We start from the raw sequence: 20611 nt of genomic DNA on the forward strand, positions 1-20611 counted from the left end.
AGAAGGTACGCTCGTCACTTGTCAGTTGAGAAGGTACGCTCGTCACTTGTCAGTTGAGAAGGTACGCTCGTCACTTGTCAGTTGAGAAGGTACGCTCGTCACTGGTCAGTTGAGAAGGTACGCTCGTCACTGGTCAGTTGAGAAGGTACGCTCGTCACTTGTCAATTGAGAAGGTACGCTCGTCACTTGTCAGTTGAGAAGGTAAACTCGTCACTTGAGAAGGTACGCTCGTCACTTATCAGTTGAGAAGGTACACTCGTCAATTGAGAAGGTACGCTCGTCAGTTGAGAAGGTGTGCTTGTCACTCGCCACGCGCCTCTCGTCCTATAAGAAAAGATACATCTTTATTGTCCAGATCATGTGGCACATTGGTTTGGCGTTTCACCACGTACATACACACACACATACACATACACACACACATATATACACACAAACACACACACACAAATTCCATGTAAACACTAAGTATTAATATTGCTATATGCCATGTTTATAGTGCTCAACCCAGATTAAAAACACTAGGCAGTGGGTGGTTGGCGGTTGCTCTGGTGTGGTTTGTTCCTTCTTTCCTATCAAACATCTATCATCCTTATCTGTCCTTCTGTGTTTGTTCCTCTCCTGTTTCACTTCTATTCTCTGACACTTATATGACCTTATTGTGTTTGTTACTCTCCTGTTTCCCTTCTATTCTCTGGCACTTATATGACCTTATTGTGTTTGTTCCTCTCCTGTTTCCCTTCTATTCTCTGGCACTTATATGACCTTATTGTGTTGCAAGTGCCGAAATAGAGAGTCGGGCGGGAAGCACATTTTTCTTCCCGAACGAGCTGACAGGAAGCTGACATATTTCTCACCAGGACCGGTTCAGTGATGGCCGGCCGTGGTCGGGGTCTCTCTTCTTTCGCCGTTGGACGAGTAGCTCGCTGAGCGAAAAGGCCGACTGTTGTCGGGTTCTAAACTACGCTTGTCGCGTCAGTGGCCGAGTGGTTAGGCTCTCGGACTCGCAACCATAAGGTCGTGGGTTCGAATCCCGTCAGGGGCCCGACGTTGTGTCCTTTGGAAAGGCACTTAGCACACATTTTCCTCACTTCACCCAGGTGGAAATGGGTACCCGGCTATAGACAGTGAAAGATCTTGTCAGTTTGTTAGTGTTTGAGCGCGTGAAATCTGCAGCTTGCACTGTATGCTTCCGCGGAAGCTGAGAATGTTTCTGAGTGTTCTCAGAGGGTCTGCTGGGGCAATAATAGTTGTAAAGCGCATAGAGCATGCTCTTGAGCATGGATATGCGCTATATAAATGCAATTATTATTATTAAACTAGGCTAGCCCTGTCATGCAGGCGCATGTGTTGAAGGAAGATAGGTAGACCTAGGCCAAGGAGGTTATAGGCCTACAGTATAAGACTGAGGTCCCTCATTCGCCTCGCCACCCTCTCCCCTCCCTCTCAGTTTCAGACACAGGACGGCACGGTGATGGGTGGCACTGTCTGCGTGTCATTTCTCGCTGGCTGTGCCACTCTTTTCGTCGACACCTCTCACTCTCGTTACTCGTTATGTCAAGCCAACGGGCGGTATCACTTCTCGGTACGGGCCAGTAGTTTAGTGGTCGGGCAGCAAACGGGAAGGGCCGTTCTCGTGAGAAACCAGTACTCAGCTCGTCTCGAGCCCGCTCCTACCGTAAAACTCTTACTGAAACTTTCAATGTTGTCCACCAGGTGTATTTCCCCTACCTGCTGATCAACAAGAAGCGCTACGCGGGTCTGTACTGGACCAACGCAGTCAAGCACGACAAGATGGACTGTAAGGGCATTGAGACGGTGCGCAGAGACAACTCGCCGCTGGTCGCCCAGCTCATCAACACCTGCCTCAAACTGCTGCTCATAGACAGGTGAGTCAAACTGCTGCCCATAGACCATAGACAGGTGAGTCAAACTGCTGCTCATAGACAGGTGAGTCAAACTGCTGCCCATAGACCATAGACAGGTGAGTCAAACTGCTGCTCATAGACAGGTGAGTCAAACTGCTGCCCATAGACAGGTGAGTCAAACTGCTGCTCATAGACCATAGACAGGTGAGTCAAACTGCTGCTCATAGACAGGTGAGTCAAACTGCTGCTCATAGACAGGTGAGTCAAACTGCTGCTCATAGACCATAGACAGGTGAGTCAAACTGCTGCCCATAGACCATAGACAGGTGAGTCAAACTGCTTCTTCTTTCCTATCAAACATCTATCGTCCTTATCTCCCCTTTTTCTTTTTTGTTTGTTACTCTCTTGTAACACCTCTAATCTTTTGGCGCTCATATGACCTTATGCAGTTGCGAGCGCTGTAAAACCTCCACTAAAACTAAACAAAAAACTGCTGCTCATAGACAAATGAGTCATGGTAGGTGCAAGTTTTACACTACGGGTTAGGCCGGTCCCAGAGTGGCTCTGTAGGTCTGACCTGTAGCTCGCCTAGCGGGTGCCATCTGTGTGTCGGCACAGCCGCACTGTACGTTGGCTTCTGTGTCTGAGGTAACGTTTTGGCCTTTTGTTCAGTTTCTTTAAAAAGGCAAGGAGACTTTTCTCTATAACCAAACAAATATACACACCAATGAACCCAAACTTTTTCTATAGGTAGGGCAATATCCATTTTTGGTGTAGGTCAAGATTTCTGGAAACCCCCGAAATCTGGGATAGCCCGCTTGTGCTTCAAAGCGACCATATAGACTACACAGTGTCGGACTCCGTCATGCCTCTTTTTTCCAAATGACGTATGTCAGAGTTTATTATTTTTATTTCATTTTGAAAATGAGTCACGACGCAGTGGAATCGGGCGCTCGTCAATTTTTGGACATGTGGAGTTATTGGTATCACTGAACAGCTTGTTCATTTGTCTTGTTTTTGTTGAAAAAATACTCATCTATCATGAATAGAAGTCGGGATATTTGCGATTAAAGAAGGTGGAGGTCGCCTTAAAAGGTAAAATTAGAGACAAAATGGCCTGCAAAGTTTGGCGACATCCAAAGCTTGAGAGTCCTTAGAATTAGAAACTGCAAGTTTACATTTTGTGCCTTAAATCGACATAATTTTTTAGTGAAATCCTCACAGAAATGTGTTTTTAAATGGACCTTAAAGGTTTTGAGTCAAAAAACAAAAATTTGATAAAATTTGTCAAATGGACAGAAAAATGGCAATTTCTTCGATTTCATTATTTTGAGCACTAGTGCCTGATTTCACCGCGATGCCTCACAATAAATGTATTTTTCTTCCGGTGCAGAAATCCGAACGGGGCCATCGAGCACGCCCAGCAGACAATCTCGGACCTGTTGTGTAACCGCATCGACATCTCCCAGTTGGTCATCACAAAAGAACTGACCAAGACCGACGAGGAGTACGCCGGGAAACAGGCGCATGTGGAGCTGGCCAACCGGTGGGTGGTTGGTGGGTGGGTGCTCTGGTGTGGTCTGCTCCTTCTCTTTCTTACTGTCCGTGGGTGGCTGGTTGATGGGTGCTCTGGTGTGGTCTGCTCCTTCTTTCTTACTGTCCTGTTAATCGTCTATTGTCCTTTTCTTCTCTTATCCCCCACCCACCCTATCCTTCCTTGTGAGTGGTTGGCGGGTGCTCTGGTGTGGTTTGCTCCTTCTTTCCTATCAAACATCTGTTATTTTGTGTTTGTTACTCTCTTGTAACACCTCTAATCTTCTGCACTTATATGACCTTATTGTGTTGCAAGTGCCGTAAAACTCTTACTAAAACAAAACTAAAACTTTCTCAGTCCTGTCAATGGTCTATTGTCCTTATCTTTTCTTCTCCCCCACCCACCCCCTCCTTCCTTTGTAGCCTGATGACTTTGTGTGATATTGTCCTTATCTTTTCTTCTCCCCCACCCACCCCCTCCTTCCTTTGTGTGATAGGTTCTCAACACTGGCGGACGAGGTGCCATTGATAACATGGCCAAACTGGGTTGTTGGTTTTGTTTTTGTTTTTGTTTGTTGGTTTTTATCCCTATGAAATGCAGGCAGGACTTGGTGCCAAGGTAAACAAGGAGATGTAAGTGGTTGGTGGAAGCTTTGGTATGGTTTGCTTCTTCTTTCCTATCAAACATCTATCGTCCTTATCTCCCCTTCTCACTTTTTTATGTTTGTTACTCTCTTGTAACACCTCTAATCTTCTGGCGCTCATATGACCTTATGCAGTTGCGAGCGCCGTAAAACCTCTACTAAAACAAAACTCAGACTAAAGCGTAAAAAACAAGGAGATGGAAACATAACAAAACATTTTCGATGATTCCTCCTCAGAATGCAGAAGAGAGATCCTGGCAGCGCACCCAAGCTGGGTGACCGTGTGCCCTACGTGATCACCGCTGCCGCGAAAGGAACAGCGGCGTATCTCAAGTCAGAGGTTTGTAGTGTGTTAGTGTGTGTGTGTGTGTTTGTATTTGTGGGGGGGGAATGGTGCCGCGAAAGGAACTGCGGCGTATCTCAAGTCAGAGGTTTGTAGTGTGTTTGTATTTGTGGGGGGGAATGGTGCCGTGAAAAGAACAGCCGCATATCTCAAGTCAGAGGTTTGTAGTGTGTGTTTGTATTTGTGGGGGGGAATGGTGCCGCGAAAGGAACAGCCGCATATCTCAAGTCTGAGGTTTTGTTAGTTGCTAAATCGAAAGCCTGATCAGTTACCCTACTTGTGTGCGAAAATCAAATTGAAACTGCAACTAGTTTTTGGATAAATTAGAATTCAAATTTTGGAATGACTCTTATTTTTAAATGATTGCGCTGACAAAAAACCTTTCTCGAAACTGCTCTGAAGAAAAAAAGGCATTTTGTCAGCTCATGGCAGAGCTGTCCTTGATTAGGTTTGGAAAGAAGTTGGCACGCCTGCTTTATTGACCAGTTTCATTCATTCTACTGATTCTTCTTATGAAACATCTATCGTCCTTATTTCCCCTTCTTCTTTTTTGTGTTTGTTACTCTCTTGTAACACCTCTAATCTTCTGGTGCTCATATGACCTTATGCAGTTGTTGCGAGCACCGTAAAACCTCTACTAAAACTTTTTTTAAATGTTTTTATTTCCTGTAGTTGTTGTTGTTGTGGTGGTAGGACCCGATCTACCATTCACCTTAGTGATTCTCAGCTCGGTCCGACGTTGTGTCCTTGGGAAAGTTTCCCACTTGGCTCGGCTCTTGCGGAGATGGACGTTAGACTCGGAGGTCCCGCCTCTTAAATAACCTAGGTGTTGATAGGGGCGTTAAACCCATACCATTTCACCATTTTATTCTACTGATTCAGAAATGTTTTTGTTTGTTGTTGTTGTGGTGGTAGGACCCGATCTGCCATTCGTTCTACTGGTTCAAAAATGTTTCTGTCTCCCATTGTTGTGCTGGCAATGGTAGGACCCGATCTACGTGCTGGAGAACAACGTTCCAATCGACACTCAGTACTACCTGGAGAACCAGCTGTCGAAGCCGCTGCTCCGAATCTTCGAGCCCATCCTCGGGGAGAAGAAGGCCGAGTCCATGTTGTTACGTAAGTCTAGCTGCCGACCAACTCGTGAAAACAAACTGTTTAACTGTGGGTGGTTGGCGGGGGCTCTGGTGTGGTTTGCTTCTTCTTTCCTGTCAAACATCTATTTAGATTTCCCCCCAAATGCCTTTTAATGGCAAGAGCAAAGTGTTCAATTTCATGAACTCCTGAACCTAGCCCAGCTGTACAGGGAACCGTTGCAAATAAAACTAACTTGTGTTTCAAGCTTTCATGTAACCTTATGCAGTTGCGAGCGCCGTAAAACCACTTACTAAACTAAAACTGAAAACAATTTAATGACATTATATTTTTAGGGTTATGATACGGTAGTCCATTTTGAATTGGGGAAAACTTTTTTGTTTGTTTTCTAATATTGCTTCTCAAAGACTTTCTAATGCTGAAGAAGAATTAGGAATTGTCAAGACATATGTGAGTCATCGTGGTGAAATCTGGCGCCTGTAAAAATAATGAAATTGGAGAGACGGGTATTTTCCCACCTGTTTCGCAATTTTAATCAAGTTGGGGTGTTTTTTTTTGGGGGGGGGGGGGGGGGGTCTGCCTTTTAATGTCCGAATAAAGACTCATTCCCATGTGAATTATATTGAAAAACGTTAATGAAAAGCTCAAAATATGCAATTTTTCAATTTTCAAGGACTCTTTAGCTATTGGATTTACCAAACTTTGACGGCTATTTTCTCGCTATTTTTACCGCTGAAACCAAGTGAACTTATCTCTTTCAGTCACAAATATCTTCACTTCTGCTCAAGATAGATGGGTATTTTTTTTTCATCAAAAGCAAGATAAGTGAACAAGCTTTAAGACGATACCAATAACTATACATGCCCCAAAATTGCTGAGCGCCTGATTCCACCGCGTGGTGACACATATATTCATAACATGCCCAATGTAAGATGTTGGCCGGTTGTTTCGATGTACTAGTCCCAAAATGTGGAAACATTTTTTGTTGTAGTTTCTTAATCTAGTTTAGGTTGTATGTGCTCAGGAAATATTTGGTCAAAATTCAAATTCTTAATGTTGTAAGCAGACCGTGGCAGGTGCTGTGGTGTGGTTTGCTTCTTCTTTCCTATCAAACATCTATCGTCTTTATCTCCCCTCCTTCTTTTTTGTGTTTCTTACTCTCTTGTAGCACCTCTAATCTTCAGCACTATAGATATGTCCTTATTGTGTTGCAAATGCCGTAAAACCCTTACGAAAACTAAATTAAATGTTGAAAGAAAAGAAACTCGCTGTATTAATACAATTGTTCAAAGAAGGAAATTGTGTCTTCTCTCTCTCTCTCTCTCCTAAAAACCGCACATTTTGACGGAGCAGATTTGACCAGCTTGCTGACAAAGAGTGGGTGGTCGGCGGGTGCTCTGGTGTGGTTTGCTCCTTCTTTCCTATCAAACATCTATCGTCCTTATCTCCCCTTCTCACTTTTTTATGTTTGTTACTCGCTTGTAACACCTCTAATCTTCTGGTGCTCGTATGACCTTATTCAGTTGCGAGCGCCGTAAAACCTCTACTAAAACTAAGACAAAAAGAAGCTTACATTCTATTGTTTGTTTGTTTGTGTGTTTGTGTTCAGGTGGTGAGCATACGAGGACAAAGACGGTAGTGAGGTCCAAGATTGGGGGGCTGGCTGCGTTCACCAAGAAAAGAAGTACCTGCATTGGCTGCAAGACACCCTTAGACGGAGACGGTATGGACAAAACTTGTCGCTGTTGTTGTTGTTGCTTATTGTTGTTGGTGGTGTTGTTGTTGTCGCTTGTTATTGTTGTTGGTGGTGTTGTTGTTGTAGCTGCATTGGCTGCAAACTCCCCTAGACAGAGATGGTACGGACGAAATTGTTGTCATTGTTGTTGTTATCGTTGTTGTTGTTGAGATGGTACGGCTCTCGTGTCCTAGAGGTTAAGGTGTTGGCCTCTCATTCAAAGGTCCCGGGTTCGAATCCGGGTAGCGACCAAAAATTTTCTTCTCTAAATTTGTCTCCTTTCACCTCCTTTCCTACTCTCTAGCAATGTTCTGTCGTCTGCTTTCGTCTCGTCTTTCTGCCCCCACCCCCTCACCTCCTTTGCCCCCTCCTCTGGGCTCCTGATTCTTTCTGCAGCCTTTCTACTGCTACTCATTGGCTTCTTCTTACTGCTGTCTTTCAGCCACACCCCTATCTTCTGGTAGGAAAGATCTACACCTAGCCTTCTCGGACAAGGGCGAAAAATCTCGGAGGTCTCGTGTGCAAGTTGTGCACGTTAAAGATTCTTTGGTGGTCTAAAATCGATAAGAGTAGGCTTCGGCCACCACCCGGGCAAAATTCATAATTTCCTACGAACTGAAAAAGTTTAGTGTGTCCCACGCGCTCATATGACCTTATGCAGTAAAACACTTACAAAAACAAACAACAAAAACTCCCCTAGACAGAGATGGTACGGACGAAATTGTTGTCATTGTTGTTGTTGTTGTTGAGATGGTACGGACAAAAATGATGTCGCAGTGTGTGTTCCTACCCCACCTTATGGTCTTTTGTATTTGTGAGGTATTGTACGATACTGTCATCTGTTGTCCAGGTGACTGACCCAAGCGAGGTATAGTTTGATATTTGTGAGGTATTGTACGATACTGTCATCTGTTGTCCAGGTGATTGACCCAAGCGAGGTATAGTTTGATATTTGTGAGGTATTGTACGATACTGTCATCTGTTGTCCAGGTGATTGACCCAAGCGAGGTATAGTTTGATATTTGTGAGGTATTGTACGATACTGTCATCTGTTGTCCAGGTGATTGACCCAAGCGAGGTATAGTTTGATATTTGTGAGGTATTGTACGATACTGTCATCTGTTGTCCAGGTGATTGACCCAAGCGAGGTATAGTTTGATATTTGTGAGGTATTGTACGATACTGTCATCTGTTGTCCAGGTGACTGACCCAAGCGAGGTATAGTTTGATATTTGTGAGGTATTGTACGATACTGTCATCTGTTGTCCAGGTGATTGACCCAAGCGAGGTATAGTTTGATATTTGTGAGGTATTGTACGATACTGTCATCTGTTGTCCAGGTGATTGACCCAAGCGAGGTATAGTTTGATATTTGTGACATGTGTCAGAATAATGAAATCGAAGAAAGCAGCATTTTTGCGCAAGTCTGACAATTTTTATCGAATTTTTTTTTTGGGGGGGGGTTAGCTTAGCACTTTTTTGTGAGCATTGTTAATTAAAGGTGCAACAAATATAAATTTTCAGTTTCCAAGCTATGGAAGTCACCAAATTATTACGGCCATTTTCTCGCTAATTTTACCTCTGAAACTAGGCGACCCCCACCTCCTTCAATCACAAATATCTCGACTTCTATTCAAGATAGGCAGGCATTTTCTGTCATCGAAAACATGACAAATAAACAAGTTTTAAGTTGTTACCAATGACTCCACATGCAAAAAGATTGACGGAGTGCCTGATTCCGCCACGTCGTGACACATTTGTGGTGCATCGTTTAACGCTGCCGTCTTTTGTCCAGGTGCCGTGTGCAAACACTGCGTGCCAAGAGAGTCAGAGCTGTACCAGAAGGAGGTGGGAACTCTCCAGGCGTTGGAAGAAAAGTTCACACGACTTTGGACGCAGTGCCAACGCTGTCAGGGCAGTCTTCACGAAGACGTGCTGTGCACAAAGTGAGTACTTCCTGCTACACTTTGGGCTGGTTGGCGGGTGCTCTGGTGTGCTTTGTTTCTTCTTTCCTATCAAACATCTATCGTCCTTTTCTTCCTTCCTTCTTTTTTATGTTTGTTACTCTCTTGTAACACCTCTAATCTTCTGGCGCTCATACGACCTTATGCAGTTGCGAGCGCCGTAAAACCTCTACTTAAACTAAACTAAAAACATCTGTCGTCCTTATCTCACCTCCTTTTTTTTTATGTTTGTTACTCTCTTGTAACACCTCTAATCTTCGGCACTTATACAACCTTATTATGTTGCAAGTGCCGTAAAATTCTTACTAAAACTAATTCTATTTAGGAAATGTCCTTGACCTTGTATGCAGTGATCAATGGGGCAAGAAGCATGAATAATATTATTGTGTAGAATTGCTTCTCCTTACTCAAACAAATAAACCTAAAGAATCGTTCATGTTTTGATGTAACGCCTCTTTATTCAAACAAACATATATAAATAACGGTAGTGTGGCGATGTGCTTCTGTTTCCTCGAACAAACACAGTCATTAGTGATATTGTCAGTACTGCTACCGCTGTGTTTACACCCTTCAGCATGTCGTTTCATAAAATGTGCGTGGGTGGTTGGCAGGGTCTCTGTGCTCTGGTGTGGTTTTTCTTCTTTTTTCCTATCAAACATCTATCGTCCTTATCTCCCCTCCTTTTTTATGTTTGTTACTCTCTCTTGTAACGCCTCTAATCTTCTGGCGCTCATATGACCTAATGCAGTTGCGAGCGCCGTAAAACCTCTACTAAAACCAAAAAAAACTCTTACTAAAACTGAAGCACTGTCTTTCAATCTGTTGTTTCTGTCTGTCTGTCTGTCTGTCCTGTTTCTTCTCAACTCAACATAACCGTTATTATGTGGGTAAGCTTCTTTTTACTCAAACAAATGAACAAATTTATCACTCCCCCCCCCCCCCCCCCCCCCCCCCACCCGCTCTTTCTATTCCATCCCTGACCCTAGCCGCGACTGCCCCATCTTCTACATGCGGAAAAAGGTCCAGAAAGATCTGCTGGACCAAGACACGCTCATCGCGAGGTTTGGAGACGTCAGCTGGTGATCGTTGTCATCGTGTTCTTGTCTCACCGTCAAATGTTTCTGCCAAGACAACGGCCCTTTGTCGAGGAGAAATGTGGTTGTCCTTGACAGTGTCATTCATCATCACCATCAATCATCATCATCAGTCATCATCATCATCGTCACCATCAATCATCATCATCATCAATCATCATCATGCAGTGCCAGATCTGCGACAGACATCGACGATCATGGTTCTCCATTCATTCCTTTGCTCGGATGCTCTAAAAAAAGCTACGTTTCCCTGATCTCCCCGTCACCCATTTGTTTAGGTTCCCTAAGTATGTAGTTCTGGGCCTATCCCTGCCTCGATTGCCTTCAGTTTTGCCAGTGAGAGCTAGATGTTCAAGACAGTGTCTTTAAAATATTGAAAAAGTGAAATGCAAGTTGGGGGGTGAATCGGGTGGATGTGGTTATTTGTACAGATGTTTGTCTCGGACAGGTGGCTGTTTGAGCAGGATCAGCTATAGTGTAACACGGATAGCTCGAATTCGTCGGGACTGGCCACGGTAGTTTGAGGGATCTCTAGTTCGAGGGGTATCTTTCAAAGATAAAGAAGAATCGAGGGATATCTTACAAAGGATAAAGAAGAAAGAAAAATCGGGACTGCAGGCACAGTTCAACGGATACGTGGTTTCGATTCCTCTATGTTTGACCTATCCGTGTCATACTGTATGTTCTGGATCGATAAACTACTGTATGTTTTGTTTACTGTTCCTGGTTCATTCTGTTGTGTATGCTTACGGGGAAGCAGAAAATTGTTCTGGGTGGTCTCGGGTTTGATGGGGTAATAGTGCAGTGGTGTCCACTTAACAGCAACCCACATAAGAGCAACCTTTGCCTTATATAGCAACTTTGTGGTTGGGTGGTTGGCAGGTGCTCTGGTGTGGTTTGCTTCTTCTTTCCTATTAAAAATCTATCGTCTTGATCTCTCCTCCTTCTGATTTATGTATGTTACTCTCTTGTAACACTTCTAATCTTCGGCACTTATATGACCTTATTGTGTTGCAAGTGCCGTAAAACACTAAATAAAACAAATTATGTTGTCATTGTATTTGTATGCTGTTCCTGTTAGCATTACGAGTGGTTGGAGGGCGCCACTGGTGGGTCCTACTTCTTGTCTTTCCATCTGTTGCTATAGTCTTTCTGTCTTGCATTTTCCCCTGTAGACTACTAAATGACCATGATTGTGTTGATGCGCTTCTGTTTACTCAAAGAAATGTGTTCATGTGGGTGGTTGGCGGGTGCTCTGGTGTGGTTTGCTCCTTCTCTCCTATCAAACATCTATCGTCCTTCTTTTTTGTTTTTGTTACTCTCTTGTAACACCTCTAATCTTCTGCACTTATATGACCTTATTGTGTTACAAGTGCCGTAAAACTCATACAAAAACTAAACCAGAATGTGCTGTCTTATGTTGTGAGCAGGGGAGTCGTTGGAGTTCTGGGAGGAGTTTGTTGTTTTGGATGTTTTGTTTTCATGAGGGTTTTTCCTTGGTTGGGGAGGAAGGGTTGCTGGTGAGAGGACGTGTGTGAACGTGTGTGACTGTTTCACTCTTTCGTATTCATGGAAATGTTTCCTCTTTTTGTCTCGTATGTTTTGTTTCATATTTTGCACTATTGTATGCAAGTTGAGGTGAATATTACTTCTTTTTTGTTTTTGTTGTGTGTGACGATATGAATTAAACCTGATGTTACCCTGACATTTGATGCTGTGTTGTTTGTTATCTCTGTGACCCTAACTCATCTGTGATGCATCATCGTCGTAGTGGAAGCATGCGCTTATCAAAAAATGGTGAAAGTGGGTGGTTGGCGTGTGCTCTGGTGATGATTACTCCTTCTTTCCTATCAAACATCTATCGTCCTGACCTCTAAATTATGCGGGGTACATAAAGCCACGGGGACAGATAGAAGTTTGGTTTCATTGGTGTGTATATTTGTTTGGTTATAGAGAAAACTCTCCTTGTCTTTTCAAGAAACTGAACAAGAGGCAAAAACTTTACCTTCGATTTTTTCAATACAGCATTTTTTGGATAGCCCCCTTGTGCTTTAAAACAAGTGTACTGCTCAATTTTTCAATACCTTGTTTTCAGAAATTTGACACGTAAAAATTTGGGTTTCACTTGCAAATCTTTTTCGAATGAAGTTCCTTGAATATCTTGTGAACGACTCCGAATAATCGTACAATTTTGATAGAGCAGATGTATAGAACATTTATGTTTCTGAACTCATGGTCTTAGTCTTAGTATTAGTAACTCAAAACATCCAAAAATGGCAAAAAGAACTTTGTTATTCTAAAGTAGCGAATTATTGTTGGCTTGTCATCGGCCTTGATGACTTTTGGGATTGAAAGAAAAAAGGAAAATGTCCTCTACCTGCTCGGGTTGCTAGAATCCTTGTCCTTGACCTTATCTTGTCAAAGGAGGGTTTTAGTGGGCGGTTGACGGGTGCTCTGCTGTGGTTTGCTCCTTCTTTCCTATCAAACATCTATCGTCCAGATCTCTTCTCCTTCTTTTATGTGTTTGTTTCTCTATTGTAACACCTCTAATCTTCGGCACTTGTATGATCTTATTGTGTTGCAAGTGCTGTAAAACTCATACTACAAAAAACGGGGGGGGGAGGGGGGGGTTTCCAGAGCATCTCATCTTGGCTATTGGCTACCTCAGAATTGCCAAGTTGTGTCAGCTAAGTACATGTACCCTGTTTTGAGAAATTTTACGTTCAAAAAGTTTGAGTTTCACATTATGTCAAGCTTTTTCGAATGCAGTTCTTGGAATATCTTGATAACGACTCCGAATCCGAATAAGCTTACGATTTCGATACAGCAGATAGAACATTTTGGTTCTGAACTCATGGTCTTAGTAATAGTAAGTAACTCCAAATAGCCAAAATGTCAGATAGAACTTTGTTGTTCTAAGGTACAGAATTATTGTTGGCTTGTCGTCGCTTTTGGGATTGATTGAAAGAAAAGAGGAAAATTTCCACTACTTGCTGGGACTGCTAGAGTAGAATTATGTCCTTGACCTTATCTTGTCAAAGTACAGTTTTATAGTTTAGTTTTTTTTCTTACGCGTTTTGGATAAAACGAGTCCAATCCTGAGAAATAGAAAGTGGGTGGTTGGCGGGTGCTCTGGTGTGGTGTTTCCCATAAAACATCTATCGTCCTTATCTCCCCTCCTTTTTTATGTTTGTTACTCTCTTGTAACACCTCTAATCTTCTGGCGCTCATATGACCTTATGCAGTTGCGAATGCCGTAAAACCTCTACAAAAACTAAAAGAAATAGAAACTTCTCCATGAGTACCAAAATGAAAGTTGTAAAATGCTTTGTTTGGTCAACCCTTCTATTCTCTCTATGGCTGTGAATGCTGGACAATCACTAGAGACAGTGAATCTGGTTTCTTAGGAGACCGCTAAGAATATCGTGGAAGGAAAAGAAATCAAAGACACTGTATGACTGGTATGAGGTAGTGCTTGATGAAGCCCACGTGGGACGCTCAGTGTTCAAAACAATCAGGAAACGACAAATGCAGTTTTTGGGACACCTGAATAGACATAAGGGTCTTGAACATCTAGCTCTCACTGGCAAAATTGAACCTACTTAGGGAACCTAAACAAAAGGGTAACAGGGAAAGATCAGGGAAATGTAGCTTTTTTTTTAAAGACCATCCGAGCAAAGGAATGCATGGAGAAAAATGATCGCCGATGTCTGTCTCAGATCTGGCACTGGATGATGACGATGGTGATTATACAATCGACTCCGCTTGTGAAGTTGATCTATTTCTCTGATCAAAGCACCGCTTCTTCTTTACACTGTCTCCGTGGTTTTCTGCACCCCGCATAATTTGGTAAAATTTAATCATTTTTTGCATAATTTCTGATTATTTTCCGTTATCTTTCTTTGTTAAAATTAACAGAATCGCAAAATTTCACATTTTTGGGCTCAGTTTGCAAAATTTCAAAATTTTTCTTACATAAAACGACGGGGACAGTTTTCAGATCTCAAGGGTTACGCTGTACTTCGGACGAGTGAATCTATTTCTCACTCCCCCGACGACACCAACTCATCCACAGTTCTGTTATATTTATCAAATCTGTTAAGACTGTACTTTCCAACTCGCAGTTTAAGGTCATCAGCTGACAAAAAGAAATGTATTTTACCATCTATGAAACTTAAAACAATGAGTGAAAGGGCATTTGAATACCAAGGCCCCAAGATCGGGAATGCTTTGCCAAGTAGATCTACATGTACTTTAAGAGAGATCAAATCTTTTGATTCATTCAAATGTCACCTGAAGTCGTTTATGGTTTTAAATTAATAAGATGAATATTTTGAGTAATTGTCTTTGGTCAGAACACAACATTTTATGTTACTGTTGTACGTTGTACTGTATTGTAAAGCGCTCAGAGCCTCTGTACTTTAATTGGGGTTGAGCGCAATATAAATGTCATTTATTATTATTATTATTATTATTATTATTATTATTGTACAGTATTTTAACTCCCTGGGGACGTGGCGGACACATATTTCCGATGTGGAGCAGACCAAAAGCAATCTGGGGGCATATGATTTTGATCCATTTCTACACAAATCAGAAACAGGAATTTGTATCTTTTATAGAGTAGAGTCTAGTCAGGCGCGGTTCGTCCATAGAGCACGGTCGTGCAGTGCCGCCAAATTGTGTTTATAGTTCTTTGACGTAAAGCGCCCGCAATACTAAAATAAAAGACGCCGGAAACAAGCACTAGCCCAACATTCTATCAAAACAAGGTCCTTGCTGGCTTCTGTGTCTCCAGTGCCGTAAAACATCTACATGTACTATGTCATGCCAAAGCCTACGCGCTCTAACTAAACGTAATAGGAGATTCAACAGTAGGAACTTGACCTATAAATCGCTCTCTGGGATATCCCAAGCGATGATGACACTTGTAGCGAATTTGGCGGTACATTAATATTAATAAGTCGGCACATCTCAAATGTGCTCCTACCGAATAGTGCTGAAACATAGCCCACAGTAGGCAGTATAAAAATAAACGCCATAATATTGTACACTATTCTACGCCAGAATCATGTGAGCCCCGGAGTAACCGAGCAGAGTGCTCAAGTGAATTCTGATTGGTTCGTTGTCTTGCCACTAGGCTATTTTAAGTGACTCTGTGACCGTGAATCTGAGGGAGGTGAACGTGTTATACTCAAGTCACCGTCCTATGATTTGTGTCTTTGAATGGTTTTGTTGTGGAGTGGTGAAAGTTATTACTTGAGAGTTCTGTTCTAATGCAGGATGTTTAGCTAGCAAACAGATTTAGTTCTAGAAATCAAAGCGACAAGTAAAAGGAACGAAAATAAAAGCACGAGCTCCTCCCTCACCAACCCAAAGATCCTAAAACTATACACCATCCCATTTACTCTGCCCTTGACTATCTTCAGCCTGTGGTAGCTTATTTAATTGTGCACGCCCACTTTTTAGCCCCACGAGCCGCCAATGAGTCTTCATGTATGTAATTTGTTGCGAGCCTTTTTAAGTTTCAAATTATAAAGAAAACAGAACTGAAAAATGAGTGCTTATAACAGAGTCGCTCTTCTGGGTTTTTTAAGAGCCTATCAACTCACTGAGGACGAAAATTCTGGTCATTCGAACGATTGACGAAGCTTAACGTCGTTGTCCATACACATTTCCCCAACATAGTTTTTATTTTCAGGGCCCGCCCTAAACAGTTTTTTTTAAACAACACGTTTACAATGAACTGTGCAATCTTGTATTTTTGGTCTGTGTATGTAGGTTCAAAATGAGCCACAGTATTGCCCTCGATCAGTTTCTCGTCGGACAAATGTGCCCGCTACCCCGGGGCACTGCCGCACACTGTAGTGTCTTTAAGCCATTCCCAAAGGGGGGACATTTCTCGTTCAAGCGCAGTAGAATTGTAAATGGGCTGATTCATGTCAGGCTCATAACTGTGCCTGATCTACAACAGGGAACTGCTGCTTTTTCTTTCCTAATCCTCACTATTATCATTTTCCTCTACATGTACTTCGTTTGTATGTTTGTCACACACTCTTGTGACTCGCTAGTTCCGGGGTGTCTTGATAGTCGAAGCAGACTTTGTGCTGTTGAAGCTAGAGAGGTGAGCAGAGTAAGCCTGATTCCATGTAAGGACTTCTCTGTTGACCTTATTCAGTAGTTGCGAGCGCCGTAAAACCTCTACTAAAACTAAAACTAAAGAAACAGGAATTTGTATCTTTCATAGAGTCTAGTACATGTATGTACGTTGTTGCGTGCCTTTTAAAGTTTCAAATTAAGAAAACAGAACTGAAAAATGAGTGCTTATAACAGAGTCGTCCTTCTGGGGTTTTTAAGAGCCTCTTAACAGCGCGTCGTCAATGGATTTTTAAGAGAAAAAAATTTTGTCACGAGGGACTAAATTGTCTTGGGTAGTTTCACAGAACAGCTCGTCTTGACTGTCATATTTCGCCGCTGGTCATGTATGTTTCTGAAGACCCTTTGGGAGTTATTAAAAGGGGAAAATCTCCTCCAATTGAACGTATATTTGTAGAACATATCCCAGGAAATCAATAACTTCTTCTCCCCCAGGATATATGAGGGGACAAGGGACTCAGATTCACAAGTCTTCGAGGGAAACGCTTGTCGTGTGTCTCATGAGTAGGTTCTTATCTTGATAATATGTGAGGCAGCGTGGTGGAATCAGGCTCTCGTCAAAATAGTCAAAGCGAAGAAACTTGCATTTTTCCGCATTTGTTTTTTGGCTCAATACTTTTCATGCCCGTTAAAGAACTCTCTTCTGTTAGAATTTTTCTGAAAAACGTTGATCAAAAGCTTTTTAAAAAAGTACATTTATTTTCAGTAACCACGGACTCTTAAGCTAAGGAAATAACTAATCTTTGGCGGCCATTTTCTCTCTTATTTTACCTCTGAAAACAGGTGACCTCTACCGCCTTCTTTCGCAAATATCTCGACTTGTATTCAAGATAAATGGATATTTTTTTCAACCAAATAAAGACAAGTGAACAAGCTTTAAGATTATATCAATAACTCTACATGCCCAAAAATTGACGAGAGCCTGATTCCACCACGCTGCCTCACTTATTATGTAAAAGCTTTGTTTAGTTTTAATAAAAGTTTTACGGCACTTACAACACAATAAGGTCATATAAGTGCCGAAGAATAGAGGTGTTACAAGAGAGTAACGAACATAAAAAGAAGGAGCTGAGAAAAGGACGATAGATGGTTGATAGGAAAGAAAGAGCAACCCACATCAGAGCTCACTGCTTTAAATAAGTCATTATAAAATGTTTCATTATTGGATTACGAGTGGTTGGAGGGCGTCACTGGTAGGTCCTACTTCTTTACTTTCCTTCTGTTGTTTCTGTCTGTGTGGGTGGTTGGAGGATGCCACTGGCAGGTCCGACTTCTGTTCTTTCTCTCTGTTATTTCTCTCTGTATGTGTGGGTGGTTGGAGGGCGCTACTTGGTAGGTCCTACTGCTTTACTTTCCCCTCTGTTGTTTCTGTGTGTCTGTGTGGGTGGTTGGAGGGCGTCACTAGTATGTCCTACTTCTTTACTTTCCCTTCTGTTGTTTCTGTCTGTCTGTGTGAGTGGTTGGAGGTCGTCACTGGTGGGTCCTACTTCTTTACTTCCCTCCTGTTGTTTCTATGTGGGTGGTTGGAGGGCGTCACTGGTAGGTCCTACTTTAAAAAATTCTTTTTTTTTTTTTTTGGCTCAACATCTTTTATGAGTAGATCTACTTGAAAATACATTTTGGAGTGGATTTTACTGGGGAAAAATTGATTAAAGGCACACAATAAATGTTTCCATGGACTCTCAGGCTAAGGAAATTATTAGAATTTGGAGGTCATTTTCTCGCTGATCTTAGCTCTTAAACCTGGCGACACTGACCTCCTTCAATCGCAAATATTTTGACTTCTGTTCAACATAGATGATACTTTTTTCCACCGACACGAAGACAAATGAACAGACTTTAAGATGATACCAAAGGGGGGACATTTCTCGTTCTAATGCACAGTAGAATTGTAAATGGGCTGATTCAACAATGTCATACTCATAACTGTGCCTGAACTGCAACAGGGAACTGCTGCTTTTTCTTTCCTATTCCTTACTATTGTCATTTTCCTCTACTTCTTTCGTATGTTTGTCAAATTGTCACTCTCTTGTGACCCGCTATTTCCGGGGTGCCTTGATAGTCGAAGCAGACTTTTTTTTAAAGTAGAGGTTTTTCGGCGCTCGCAACTGCGTAAGGTCATATGAGCGCCAAGGGTGGGTGTCAACAGAGAAGTCCTTACAGGGAATCAGACTTACTCTGCTCACTTCTCTAGCTTCAACAGCACAAAGTCAGCTTCGACTATCAAGGCACCCTTGTAACTCTCTTGTAAGTTGTTGTAACACCTCTATTTTTGGGCACTTCTATGACCTTATTGTACTGCAAGTGCCTTAAAACTCACAAGAACTACTAGAACTGAAACCAGCGGACACCGTCATATTGAGTATCCTGTGGAGACATTTGTGAAGCAGTGTGGTGAAATCAGGCGCTCGTCAAAATAATGAAAGTGAAGAAACTGGCATTTTCCTGCAGATTTTAGAAATTTTATCGAATTTTTGTTTTTTGACTCAACACCTTTAATACCCATTAAAGAAGACATTACTGTGTGGATTTTTACTGAAAAACGTTGATTAAAGGCGTAGAATATGTAAATTTTCAGTTTACAAGGACTCTTAAACTTGGGAAATAACGCAACTTTGGCGGCCATTTTCTCGCTAATTTTACCTCTGAAACCAGGTGGCCCTCACGTCCTTCAATCGCCAATATCTTAACTTACACAAACGATAAAGGGATATTTTGTCCTTGAAAAACAAGGCAAATGGAAAGGCCTCAAGATGATACCAATAACTCCACATGCCCCAAAATTAACGAGCGCCTGATTCCACCTCAAAGCCTCACTTTTGTTGTAGACCGTAGATTAGATAAACACAGCAAAACCAGCTGGGGGCAGTATTTCTATTAGTCCACTTACACGTACATCAAATCCCTCGGATAAAGAAGCAATCCTTTCACAAATGAAACAAGAGGAGACAGAAATATTCCAGCCTGAATTGCTGTGAGCTTTGTCCTCCCCCGGGCTGACAAGGGAAGAATTTTCCAGAAACCTGAGCTCCTGGCTGAAGACACGAGCATCAAACAAAACAAACATCCCTTCTTTAATTAGCTTACAGGGGACTGTCGTCTGAGATTTATGGCGGAGTCGAGTCTCAAGAGTTTCTGTGATGTCTGTTTGCCTCTGTCTCTGTCTTGTAAACAACGAGAGTTTCTGTGATGTCTGTCTGTCTGTCTCTGTCTTGTAATTTGTAAACAACGAGATTTCCTATGATGTCTGTCTGTCTCTGTCTCTGTCTCTGTCTTGTAATTAGTGAACAGCGAGAGTTTCTATGATGTCTGTCTCTGTCTCTGTCTCTGTCTCTGTCTTGTAATTAGTGAACAACGAGAGTGTCTCTATCATGTCTGTCCGTCTCTGTCTCTGTCTCGGTCTTGTAATTAGTGAACAACGAGAGTTTCTATGACGTCTGTCTGTCTCTGTCTCTGTGACTGTCTTGTAATTAGTGAACAACGAGAGTTTCTATGATGTCTGTCTGTCTCTGTCTCTGACTTGTAAACAAACGAGATTTTCTATGATGTCTGTTTGCCTATTTATCTGTCTCTGTCTCTGTCTCTTTTTAATAGTAGAGGGTTTTACGGCGCTCGCAACTGCAAAAGGTCATATGAGCGCCAGTCTCTGTGTCCGTCTTGCAGACAAGGAGGGGGAGCAGAGGGACACCAGGTCACGTTCAATAGCTCGTCCCTCACGATGTGGCTGTCATGGCCTTTCTTTCACAACATTTGTGGTTGAAGAGACGCAGTTAGACAGACACCTTGTTAGCCACTGCAGTGATGATGATGATGATGATGATGATGATGATGATGAGAAGAAGAAGAAGATAATAATGATGACCATGACGACGACGACGACGATGATGGTGATAATAATAATAAGAAGAAGAAGAAGAAGAAGAATATAATAATGATGATGATGATGCTGATAATACTAGTACATGCAATAATAATGCTGATATGAGAAGAAGAAGAAGAAAAAGAATATAATAATAGTGATGATTATGATGAAGATAATAATAAAGATGATGTAACAATGATGATTCGACTGTAATCCAAACAGAGCCTTGGAAAGACTCAGCTGCGCTGTATATTACCGCTACAAACATACGTACAAAACACACACACACACACACACACACACACACACACACACAC

At 42.2% G+C, this 20611-nt stretch overlaps 1 protein-coding gene across 1 annotated transcript in view; it reads left to right on the forward strand.

Annotated features, from left to right (window-relative positions):
- LOC101856369 (DNA polymerase delta catalytic subunit) overlaps positions 1 to 10433 on the forward strand; it is a gene marked incomplete at its 5' end in the record, with an annotated part of 16659 nt that extends 6226 nt beyond the window's left edge. Inside the window, 7 exon segments of the mRNA XM_013086424.2 lie at positions 1717 to 1889; positions 3262 to 3414; positions 4283 to 4385; positions 5375 to 5507; positions 7093 to 7206; positions 9014 to 9164; positions 10169 to 10433. Coding sequence (XP_012941878.2) covers positions 1717 to 1889; positions 3262 to 3414; positions 4283 to 4385; positions 5375 to 5507; positions 7093 to 7206; positions 9014 to 9164; positions 10169 to 10265 — 924 coding nt within the window.
- Positions 10434 to 20611: the final 10178 nt, after the last annotated feature.

Source organism: Aplysia californica, unplaced genomic scaffold (assembly GCF_000002075.1).
Source record: "Aplysia californica isolate F4 #8 unplaced genomic scaffold, AplCal3.0 scaffold00466, whole genome shotgun sequence".
NCBI lineage: Eukaryota > Metazoa > Mollusca > Gastropoda > Aplysiida > Aplysiidae > Aplysia > Aplysia californica.